The sequence below is a fragment of the Mobula birostris genome, chromosome 20 (assembly GCF_030028105.1).
Source record: "Mobula birostris isolate sMobBir1 chromosome 20, sMobBir1.hap1, whole genome shotgun sequence".
Taxonomy (NCBI): Eukaryota; Metazoa; Chordata; class Chondrichthyes; order Myliobatiformes; family Myliobatidae; genus Mobula; species Mobula birostris.
The window spans coordinates 57,137,520-57,149,056 of NC_092389.1; the positions used below are offsets into that span (position 1 = coordinate 57,137,520).

At 49.2% G+C, this 11,537-nt stretch overlaps 1 protein-coding gene across 1 annotated transcript; it reads left to right on the forward strand.

The window, feature by feature from the left end:
* The first annotated feature begins 687 nt into the window (after positions 1-687).
* On the forward strand, positions 688-3,712 carry LOC140184999 (probable G-protein coupled receptor 139). Its single transcript, XM_072238229.1, has 2 exons — positions 688-754; positions 2,805-3,712. The coding sequence occupies exons 1-2, from the start codon at positions 688-690 to the stop codon at positions 3,710-3,712; spliced, it is 975 nt and encodes a 324-aa protein (XP_072094330.1).
* The last annotated feature ends 7,825 nt before the right edge of the window (positions 3,713-11,537 follow it).

Below are 11,537 nucleotides of genomic sequence, written 5' to 3' on the forward strand. Positions count from 1 at the left end.
CATGTTCTTTGACATATGTTGGGTGATATGATTAAGAAATTCTCACCCCACCACCACTGGACTGTTGAGTTTTATGGCCATGCGGTAGGGTCAGGGGTAGTTTCGGGACGAGGCCCCAAATGTTCTGACTATGACTAAGTCAGTGAAGTAGTTGGAAGGTTTCATGGATCGGAAAGTGGTTATTCATGTCACCACACACAGACAGCTTACAAAGGACCCTCTAGGTCGAGTCCACAAAAACACCAACTACATCAAGAGTTTATACCGTTGACGAGAATGGCAATAGTGGGTGATTCAATGCAATTTTACAGACTTTATTTCAATATTCTGTATTTGATAAATGATTTCCATTTCCCTGAAGTACATATTTACAGTGGAAGCAAATGCTATTGATAAGACACCTCGAAGGTTCTGATGCTGTTCCTGGGACAAAGTTACTCACACAGCTGGTCTAAAAATTAATTCACTAAATTAATCACAACCTGTCACCGCGGGGATGGCACCTGTCTGATGTAATAGGTTTCTAAATAAGTTACGGAGTTTTATTATAAAATATGTTGAAGTCTGTCCCTGTGGGGTCGCTAGATGGTGTTTATAAACCCGGGACATGTGGTGCTTCAACATTTCATTCCAATAGACCGCCTGAGGCACAGGGGGATACATTGCTGCGCAGGGGAAATGTCGGCAATGTTGAAACGGTACTACAGTGTGCAGAAAATATTGTACCTGGTCATTGCCGTCACTGGAGTTCCTGGTGAGTGAGCAGAGCAGTTTATGTTTGGTATTTCCGTGTGTTAACCGGTGTGAACCTGTTTATAATCAATCAACAAGCTTCCAAGTTGATGATCTTTGCATAGATATCCGTCTAAGATATTTATCCTGTCAATTCAATATCCTGATTGTTTTATATGTGATGACAAGATGAACGAATCCCCGGTCTCTCCTCTAACTCAGGGGATCAACTTGAACTTTGTTCTTGCCTTTAACGTTCTCTTGTCCAGATTTGTCCCAGTACCGGGGCGGGCAACTCTCCTGGACGGTGTAACGGGGAATCTTTTAATGGGACCTTGTCCAGAGTTGTCCCACAGCTGGGGAACGGAGGCTCTCCGTGAAGGGGTGACTGGGATGGGTTTACATTGTGAAGTTCACTTGCTCTGAGTTATTATTCAGAGAAAACCCCTGGTCCAGTGTTTCACGTCTCCAGGTGGAGTCTGTCACAGATAACCACCAGTGTCCATAGATATGCTGACGAGAGTTATCGAATTGAACTGTGCTGTAAAATTAATCCATTAGTCTACGTCCTCGCTACGCCGGATAATTTTGAAAACGCCGGTTTCGAGTAAAAACGGCAGGCGTCCACACTAAGCGTTTTTCAAAATATCTCCTTCCACATTAGGCAGATATTTGGGCGAATCTCCTCCTACTGGGCATGTGCGGGACACATAGAAAACAAGAGAAGAGGAAATGCTATACTTGGTGCGCGTTTGTCCAGTTACAGACTAGAAAAAAAAAGTTTAAAGAAATTGCTCTTGGCTCTCGCGCAGGAGGACCTAAAACTAAAAAAAAAAACAACAACAAATACTGGAGCGTATGGAGGCAACCGACAGTATGACCCAGCTGACGACGAACATTGAAAAACTGACTAACTCTGTTGCATTAATAAAGCACCTTGTTAAATGTATAAAACGTCTGCATCAGTGTTGTCTTGTATTTGCATACAATGTTACATTAGGGTGTTACACATCTATTGTCAGAGAAATACTTGCAAAAATAGGTGAACCACCTTCATACAGGCGAGGACAGAAACAGGGCAAAGGGAGTATACTTATTTATTCAGTAAGCTATGGGCCAAAGTATTTGGTGAGTACATTTCTAACTCTCCTGGCTTCAGTCTCGTACGTCTGTTCTGAAATTGTTAGGTGGTTGCGTTCAAGAAAACAACGAACATCTGTTCCGGCACTTCATGACAGCGTTTTTAAAGTCAAAAAAGCTCACTTTACAATTTAACTCTCACGCCTTTCACACCGACTGCGCGTTATAACAGCTTGCGCAGTACCAAACAGAAGCAGGAAAAGAAACAGTGTTGTTCTGGTATTGTCATGACAGCGTTTTTAAATCTCTCCGTTTACCCTGTACACACTACGCCGGATATTAGGCGTTTTCAGATTTATTCACTCTGGAGAGTGTTTCTGAAAATCTCCGTTTTCGGGGGATGAAAACGCCGTTTCAGTGTGGACGGAAGGTCAAAACGAAGAGAGAAAGCTTCGTTTTCAAAATTATTCGGCGTAGTGCTCTCTGGTTACTAAATTGTTCCGGCTTTCCCTCTGAGACGCGTTGTAAATTGGGGCACTGTATCGCCCCGAAACGATAGTTTGTTCAATTCCATGTAAGCTGCCTGACCTGCTGGATCCCGCCAGTATTTTTGTGTGTTGCTCCCCTCTGTGTCCCTTCTCGGCCCCATCAGAAGCTGAGCTTCGGGAGGCCTGGTCAGTCACGGTTAAATCAATGAAACCGGCCCCGTCAGTGACTGGAATCGGGATCAGAACCAATCGTTATTGTTCACTCAGCTCGTTCTTATCGCCGACGATTGTCCACACATCGTCGTATCTTCATACTGAAAAAGGGAGGTCAGAAACAGTGTGACCCGTGTCCGATCTTAGATTAGCAGCCGCTCACAGGCTCTAGCACTCTTTCTCTTTAGCTGAAGCAAAATCCTGTGTTAATTCCTGGAGAATGTGTTCAGTAATGGCAGTGTCTATCCTCTCTCTCACCCAAACCCCCCCCCCCTCTCTCTTTCTCTCCAGTGAATTTAGTGGCGATTGTGATCCTGTCCCGGGGAAAGTGCGGCCTCTCTACCTGCACCACTCGCTACCTGGTGGCCATGGCAGCGGCGGATCTACTCACCATTGTCACCGAGGTCATTTTGTCTCGAATCAATTGGTATTACTTTCCGTGGAATTTTCTGGACATCACCCCTGTGTGCAGTGTTATCGATGTACTGAAGTGCACAGCCACAGATTGTTCTGTCTGGTTCACCGTCACTTTCACCTTTGATCGTTTTGTCGCCATTTGCTGCCAGAAGCTGAAAACAAAATATTGCACCTGGAAAACTGCGGCTGTGGTTCTGACAACAACCGGCGTACTGTCTTGTCTGAAAAACATTCCACGATATTTCACGTTTGAACACAGCGTGATCATTGACAATGTACCGTGGTTTTGCAGAATCAAGGAAAATTATTTCAATGACCCCGGGTGGGTGGGACATGACTGGCTCGATACGGTTTTAACTCCGCTCCTCCCTTTCGCTGGGATCCTGCTGCTCAACGCTCTGACAGTCAGACACATTTTAGTGGCCAGTCGGGTCCGTAAGGGGCTGAAGGGTCAGAGCAAGGGGGAGAACCGCAGTGACCCGGAGATGGAGAGCAGGAGGAGGTCTGTGGTTTTACTCTTCACCCTCTCTGGCAACTTCATCCTCCTGTGGATGACATACGTTGTAAATGTCATATATTATCAGGTCGCAGGAAAAGGATCTGATTTCAATGATTCTGAATGGATCTTTCACTACGTCGGAGTTTTGCTGAGTATTTTCAGCTGCTGCACGAATACATTTATTTACACGGTGACTCAGTCGAAATTCAGGGAGCGGCTGACAGGCGCGGTGAAATATCCGGTCACCTCGGTGCTTCAGTTCATGAATAAAGCCGCTTCCTGAGCACTAGCCAGTGCGGGCCGCTGTGTGTCGAGCCCGGGCTCTGTTTCCTCTCATTCACCGCCTGATGGCCAAGGTGTTATTTCCGGGCGGGTTTTCCCAGCTACCGGCAGCTCCGGGACATTAGGGTAGTCTGTGTGGTGGAGGGAGGGGGCGTGGACGGTGGGGGAGTGAAACACCGTCATGGCGACTCATAAACTCAGTGTCCCGCCATATGCCAATCAATGTACTGCTCCAGAATGCCGCCCAGCATTTGGTCTGTGGATATGTCTATCTTTTCCCTTTCCTGCTCAGTACCTCACAGTCTGACGTCCCCAGACAACTGTAGGGCTGGTGTGATACTGGGTGGCCAATCCACTGCCAGTTCTCTTGTCTCCAACTTTCACATGAATAACTGGCTAACGTGAAAATATAGGGCGGGGTATGGATAAACACTGTTTTTTTTTAATTGGTGAAAAGCCAGGTCGCCCCATCTTAATGACCGCCTCTGCAGCTACTAATGACTACGACAATAGCTGATAGCAGATTGTAGCTGGGAGATTAGTATCCAAGGATACATATCGTATGGAAAAAAACAGGCTGGAAGGCAGAGGTGGTGGCTTAGCTCTGTTTGTTGAACAAACAAAATCAAATCATTAGAAAGAGGCGATATGGGGGCGGAAGGTGTTGAATCATTGTGGATAGAGCTGAGGAACTACAAGGTGAAAAGACCCTGTACAGACCATGCAACCGCAGTGAGGATGTGACCTACAAATTACAACGGGAGACAGTGAATGCTTACCGAAAGGGAAATGGTAGAATAGTCATGGGGGATTTAAATATGCGTGTAGATGGGAAAAATCAGGTTAATCCTGGATTCCAGGCCGGGGAATTTCTAGAGTGCCTTCGAGATCGCTTTTTAAGGCAGCTGACGTTTGAACCCACTGGAGCATCTGCTGTCCTGCACTGGGTGTGGGGCAATGAAGTGAAACTGATTGAAAACCTGAAAGCAAAACAACCTTTAGGGGCAAATGAGCAGAATGTTTCTCAGTTCACCCTGAGGTTTGAGAAGGAAAAGCAAAAAACAGATGTGCTGGTATTACAGCAGAGTGACGGTAATCACAGAGACAATTACAATCGGCCAGAATTAATCGGAAGGGAACACTGGCAGGGACTACGGCAGAGCAGCAATGGCTGGAATTTCCGGAAGCAATTCGGAAGGCTCGGGATAAATACATCACAAAAGAAGAAGAATTTTGCAGGAATGTCAATGCCTAAGAGAGGCGATATAATTGAGTAAAAAAATTGTGGGAAGTTAGACAATTTGGAAGCTTATGAAAACCAAAAGAAGTCAACTAAAAAGTCATTAAGAACGTAAAGATGGAATACGAATTTAAGCTAGACAGTGATATAAAAGAGGACACCAAAGGTTTCTTCAGCTACATGACGTGCTAAAGGGAGGAGAGAGTGAATTTCCGGCCGTGGGTAAACGAGAATTAGTAATGGGGGCAAACGAAATGGTGGACTGCATCAGTATTTTAGGAGTATGGGCAAAAAATTGGCAGATGGAGCACAGTGTCGGGAAGTGTATGGAAGAAGAAATGAAAGGGTTAACTATTTTATAAATGGAAGGGAAATGTATTGTAACACGCGCTTCCTCTAGGCTTAATCAGGGGGTGACAATCCCCCTGCCCCGCCAAATTTAAGAAATCTCGTCGGGGTGGATGCTGCGCGATGTGTCCCCTGTTATAAATCAGTACCCCGAAATAACAAACAGTACACAATATGCAATTAAACGATTAAGCTTTATAACTATTACCTTGACTACATGGTTAGTAGTGAAAATATATATATATAAAATAACGATAAGGCACCAATCTGATTAAACGGTCCTGTGCACACGCAGTTGGAGCTCACGCAGTTCAGTTGTTCTTCTTCCTCCATCGATCTCCTCCTTTGGGCCTCCGCTCGGAGACGACCCCGTTCGGCGATCCACCACATTTCTCCGTTCGCGTCTTCACTCTTCATCTCTCTCTCTCTCCTTTTCGCAAAAGCCCGCAAAAGCAACTGCTTCCAGAATCACAAGACAGGGCAACAAAATCCTGATTTGCTAACATGCATCAACAGTCCGGTTATCTCCGCCCATAACCAAAACATTGCTGCTACAGAGAAACCATTCCTTCAGCAGTGAACATTGCAAAAAGAAACATTACATAGCAGTGAACCCTTACAGCGCGTTACACTCTGCCCCCACCACTACCAAATTTAGTCATGTCCTCATGACGTTGAGATAGTTCGACAACCCCTCCTACAAACACAAAGTCCAATCCAGATGCAAAAGGCAGTGTCATAGCTCGCCACAACAGCAGAGATCACGCACTGTTCCCCAGGCGCTACATAGGTCAACCTACGGTGGTCTACACATCCGTACCTCCTCACCTAACTCTTCAGACTCAGACGCTACTGGTGACACTTCGTGTCTGCTTGCCGAGTCCTCCCCCACCCCCACCCCCGCAACCCGGAGCCCTCTGTCCCGTGTCCAGGCCCCGCTTCCTCTCCTTCAATGTCCTGCTGTAACCCAGGCTGCCCACAACTCACCCACCCCCTCCACCTCACCTGACTCAGGGGGAAAGGGGCCGGGGCTTTCTTCCTCAATCAATGGGGAGTTAGCGAAAGGTTGCATGTACCTCACATCCAGATAATCATCCTTCGATTCAGCTTCCCTCTCATGGGCGCGGCCCGGCCCAGCCTATCCCGCTGTGGGCCCTGCAGTTGCCCTGCGTTTTCGCAGAGTCCTCTTACTAGGTGTAGGCTCCAAGTCGGGCTCTGGGTCAACCTGCACCTCTTGTCCCAGGGGCAGCAGGTGGTTCCGATGAAGAATCTTGACAGGCCCCTTCTCGTTTCACCTGGAAAATCGGTAGGTTTGGCATCTGACTCTCCACCACATAAGGTGTGGCCGCCCAGCAGTCAGTTAACTTGTACTTTCCAGGTAGCCCCAAATTCCTTATGAGGACTCGGTCTCCCGGCAGGAGTTGGGAGAACCTCACTTTCTGATCATACCTCCTCTTATTTCCTCGATTCTGCTTGGCGGCTGCAGCCCCAGCCAATTCATAAGCGCTTTTGAGCTCACTCCTCATATCACACAAATACTTCAGATAAGGCTTCGGTGGTAAGTCACCCTCATCAGTCCCAAAACAAGGGTCAATGGGCAACCTCGCCTCGCGCTCAAACATCAGATAACATGGCGAGTACCCAGTAGCTTCATTTCGTGTAACAGTTGTAACAGTGAACCAGATCTCAATATGTTGACTCCACCTGCTCTTCTTGCTGACCTCCATGGTCTCGAGTACGTCTAGCAAGGTCTTATTAAACCCCTCAGGCTGGGGATCGCCCTGCGTGTGATAGAGCGCGGTCCTCGACTTCTCAACTCCAAGCATGCCCAGTGACTCATAGATGAGTCTGCTCTCGAAGTCCCGTCCCTGGTCACTATGTATCCGCCTGGTGAGGCCATAATGAACGAAATACTTCTCCCACAACACTTTTGCCACCGTAGTCGCCCTCTGGTCCTCGGTAGGAAAAGCCTGAGCATATTTGGTGAGGTGGTCCGTGATGACTAAGACATTCGCCGTGTTGCTGGCATCGGGTTCTATGGACAGGAAATCCACACACACCAGGTCCAGGGGCTCTGTAAGTGTAAGTGGGACAAAGGAGCTGCCCGCGTAGGCAGTGTCTTCCGGAGTATGCAGCGAATGCACGACTTGCAGTATTCTTCAACCTCCGACTTCATTCGAGGCCAGTAAAACCGGTCGCTGAGCAATCCATAGGTCTTCTTCACCCCCAAATGTTCAGAATCATCATGAAGTGACTTCAACGCAACCTTCCGATACTTCTCAAGCAGAACCAGCTGGCAACGCCGGGTCGGACCGGTCATGACGTGACCCGGGATAAGATCTGGCTCTTCAACTCCAGTCGAGGCCATTCTTTCAGTAATGGAGGCACCGAAGCTTGTTTTCTCTTCTCCGCCTGAGCCGTGTCTCCCTTTTCAACCGCAGACCAAATAGTGCCACTGCCCGGGTCATCCCGCTGAGTAGCCGCCACTTCCCCAGAACTCAATTCCGGCCGCAGTGAGGTCACAGTGAACCTGGGGAATGACGTCATCGGAAGCCGCCCATTGATCCGCTGCTCGATCCGGCCGCTCCTTTTCCTCTGCCTTCACGGTGATGGCAAACTGACACAGGGCCGTCACCCCAGGGGCAGGAACGCTCTCCCCCTCCTCGTCCCTGTCCAGTCCCTCATGTACCCGTCACCCCAGGGGCAGGAACGCTCTCCCCCTCCTCGTCCCTGTCCAGTCCCTCATGTACCCGTCACCCCAGGGGCAGGAACGCTCTCCCCCTCCTCGTCTCTGTCCAGACCCTCATGTACCTGTCACCCCAGGGGCAGGAACGCTCTCCCCCTCCTCGTCTCTGTCCAGTCCCTCATGTACCTGTCACCCCAGGGGCAGGAACGCTCTCCCCCTCCTCGTCTCTGTCCAGTCCCTCATGTACCTGTCACCCCAGGGGCAGGAACGCTCTCCCACTCCTCGTCCCTGTCCAGTCCCTCATGCACCTGTCACCCCAGGGGCAGGAACGCTCTCCCCCTCCTCGTCCCTGTCCAGTCCCTCATGTACCTGTCGGGACAAAGCATCCGCATCAATGTTCCGGCTCCCCGGCCGGTGCTTCAGGCTGAAATCATCCACCTCTGTCCAAAAGTCTCTGACGGGTTTAGATATTCTCCACCCTCCTGTCCCTCCTCCCCTCCCTTTCTTCCCCAGGGGAGGGTAACCACACAGAAGCTGATTCAAGGGGTGACCCGCTTTGGCGTAGCCCGTCAGGAATCTCCGATAATAACCACAGAACCCCAGGAACGACCGCAGGGCGCTCACAGTCTGGGGCCTTGGTCGAGTGGTCACCGCTTCTATCTTAGCCGGGTCTGCAGCTACTCCATTTGTGAGATTATGTGTCCGACTTAGATAACAGACAGGGAAAGTTTTAACCCTGCAGCTTTCAGGCAGCCGAGCACCTTCAGTAGCCTCGCTTCGTGTTCTTCCAAGGTGGATCCAAATACTGTGAGGTCATCCAAATTCATGAACACCTCAAGCAAGTTCATATACCCAACCATCTTCTCCATGACCCGCTGGAAGTTCGTAGGGGCTCCCGATATGCCCTGGGGCATCCTTTCGAACTGGAAGAATACCAGGGGACATATAAGTGCCGTCTTCTATTTGTCGGCCTCACTCATGGGGATCTGGTACTATCCACTCCTCAAATCCAGCACACTAAACCACTTCGCACCACTCAGGGTAAATGCTTCAGATACCGGTTGTAAAACAAATGGTACAGTAACGTGACCTGCGACCCCGTGTCGAATATGGCTTTAGCGTAAATACTCTCTATCCGTAGCGACACACTGGAGCGTGGTCCCACTAAGCCTTCAGGAATATGGTCTTTTACTTTCGGGAGTACCTTGGTACATTGCTGGGAACGTGTTCCCCCAGAGACACCGGGCCGTTCCCTCACTGGGTCTCCTCTAGGTTTTCCCAACGACTCTCCCTGCCGAGGTACCCGGGGGCTCACTCTCCCTCTGGCGTGACACCTGCTGCCAGCAGCCCTCCGCACTGTTCATCCCCTTGGGGAATCTGCACCCCCCCCCCACATCAGCCCCAACATATGGGGGAGGGGGGTCACACCCGCTGATAACAACCGACGTATCTCCGTTCTCAACTCTGCCACAATCTCTTCTACCACTCCCCGGGGTAGGCTATCTGTGGTCACTTCACCGCAGGAGACACTACCGAGGACTGTATGCTGCTGACTGAGTCCTCCCACGCTTCCGCCGCGATCTCCTCTTCCCGTACCTCTCTGATCAGCTTAACAAAAGATGGAGCGGACGCGTCTTACGAGACTGTCAGAGACCCCACACAATCGGGTCATGGCTATCTGGTCCATTCTTAACCGATCCACCTCAGCCGCCTGAATGACCCCTCTGTGCCGCAAGCAATTTAGCTGCCTCTCCAGCCGTAAAATAAAAGCAGAAAGCTTCTCCCCCTGCTCCTGACGCATGCTTTGAAACGCCACCAGGAGCTCCACTGGGCTTCCAGTCGGATCAAAGTCATTGCCCAGTGCTTGTTGATAACTGACAGCTGTCGCTACGGGATAATGTAACCTGACAGCTCTCTCGTCAACGGCCCGCCCATTCAAACTTTCAACCAATCGCTGTCGCTTTTCATCATCCGAGCACTGCCACTCATCGAACAACTGAGAGGTTCGTTCCGCCCACGTCTCATACTCCTCCTCCCCTTTAGGGGTGGGCGTTATTCCAGAGAATAGGTGGAGCCTGCCATAGCTGGGACTCTGAATCTGATTTTTCCATTTATTCGCCAGAGAAGTAAGGGCGGCTACTACCTCAGAATTCTCACTCTTCACCAGGGGACGTGGACTAATTAGACCTTCCAACTCCGACCACTCTTTCCCCTCACTCCACAGAAATGATAGAACCCTGTCTTTGAAATCTCCGCCACCAGCTCCCTCAGCGCTGGTCTGCATGAGAACAAGAGCTGCATCCGCCATTTTATCAAGTCTCTGCTCACAATCACAACTTCAACAGAACTTAACAGTGGAATTAACAATTCATCCGCAGTACAAATATCTGCCCCACTGGTTCATTGTTCAGGGTAATTACACAACATCCAACAGAATCAATCTCGAACGTAGCCCTCACAATTGTAATTCTCGCTTTGCCTAGCGGCTTAATCTAGGGGGTGATAACCCCCTTCCCGGCCCAACTGAAGAAATCTCGTTTGGATGGATGCTGCCCGATGTGTCCCCTGTTACAAATTAGTGTCCAGAAATAACAAACAGAACACACTTTGCGATTAAATGATTAAGCTTTATAACTCTTACTTTGACTGTATGGTTAGTAGAGAAACAAAATTGAAAAAAGGGTGCGATCTTATTAAACAGTCTGTGCGCAAAAGTGGAGCTCACTGATAGGCCGATCGGTCCCCATCGGCCTCCTCCGATCGTACTGCCCTCCGGACCCGCGCTCCGATTCCACCCTGTCCGGCAGTCTAGCAAATCTCTCCATTCGCGTCTTCTCTCTCCATCTCTCTCTCTGACAAAATCAACCGCTCCCAGATTCACGAAACAGAGCAACAAAATCCTGATTGGCTGACATGCATCCCACAGTCCTGTTATCGCCAGCCATAACACGAACATTGCTGCTGCAGAGAAACTGTTACTTCAGCAGTGAACATTACAAAGAAGCCATTACATTAGCAGTGAAACATTACAGCGCGTTAGATATACGAGAAGCATCTGGCTTCTCTTGGGCTGTACTCCCTGGAGTTCAGGAGAATGGGGGCTGGGGTCGGGAGGGGAAATCTCATTGAAACATTTTGAATTTTAAAAGCTCTGAACAGATTAGATATGCGAAAGTTATTTCCCATGGTAGGTGAATCTAGGACAAGAGAGCGCAACTTCAGGATCGAAGGACATCCATTTGGAACAGAGATGAGGAGAACAGAGGGTGGTAAATTTGTGGAATTTGTTGTCACATGCAATTGTGGAGGCCAAGTCATTGGGTGCATTTAAGACAGAGAGAGATAGGTTCTTGATTAGCCAGAGGATCAAAGGGTATGGGGAGAAGGCAGGGGAGTGGGGATGACTGGAGAATTGGATCAGCCCATGACTAAATGGCGGAGCAGCCTCAAAAGGCCGAATAGCCGACTTCTGCTCCTATATCTTATAGTCTTAATTGAGTTGACTGAGTGAATCCTTTCCCACATTCAGAACAGGAGAGTGGCATCCCCCAG

Excerpts from the sequence above, each read along its gene's own strand:
- LOC140184999 (XM_072238229.1), top strand. The coding sequence starts at position 688 with ATGTTGAAACGGTACTACAGTGTGCAGAAAATATTGTACCTGGTCATT. Across the intron at positions 755-2,804 it reads TGCCGTCACTGGAGTTCCTG|TGAATTTAGTGGCGATTGTG; the intron begins GTGAGTGAGCAG and ends CTTTCTCTCCAG.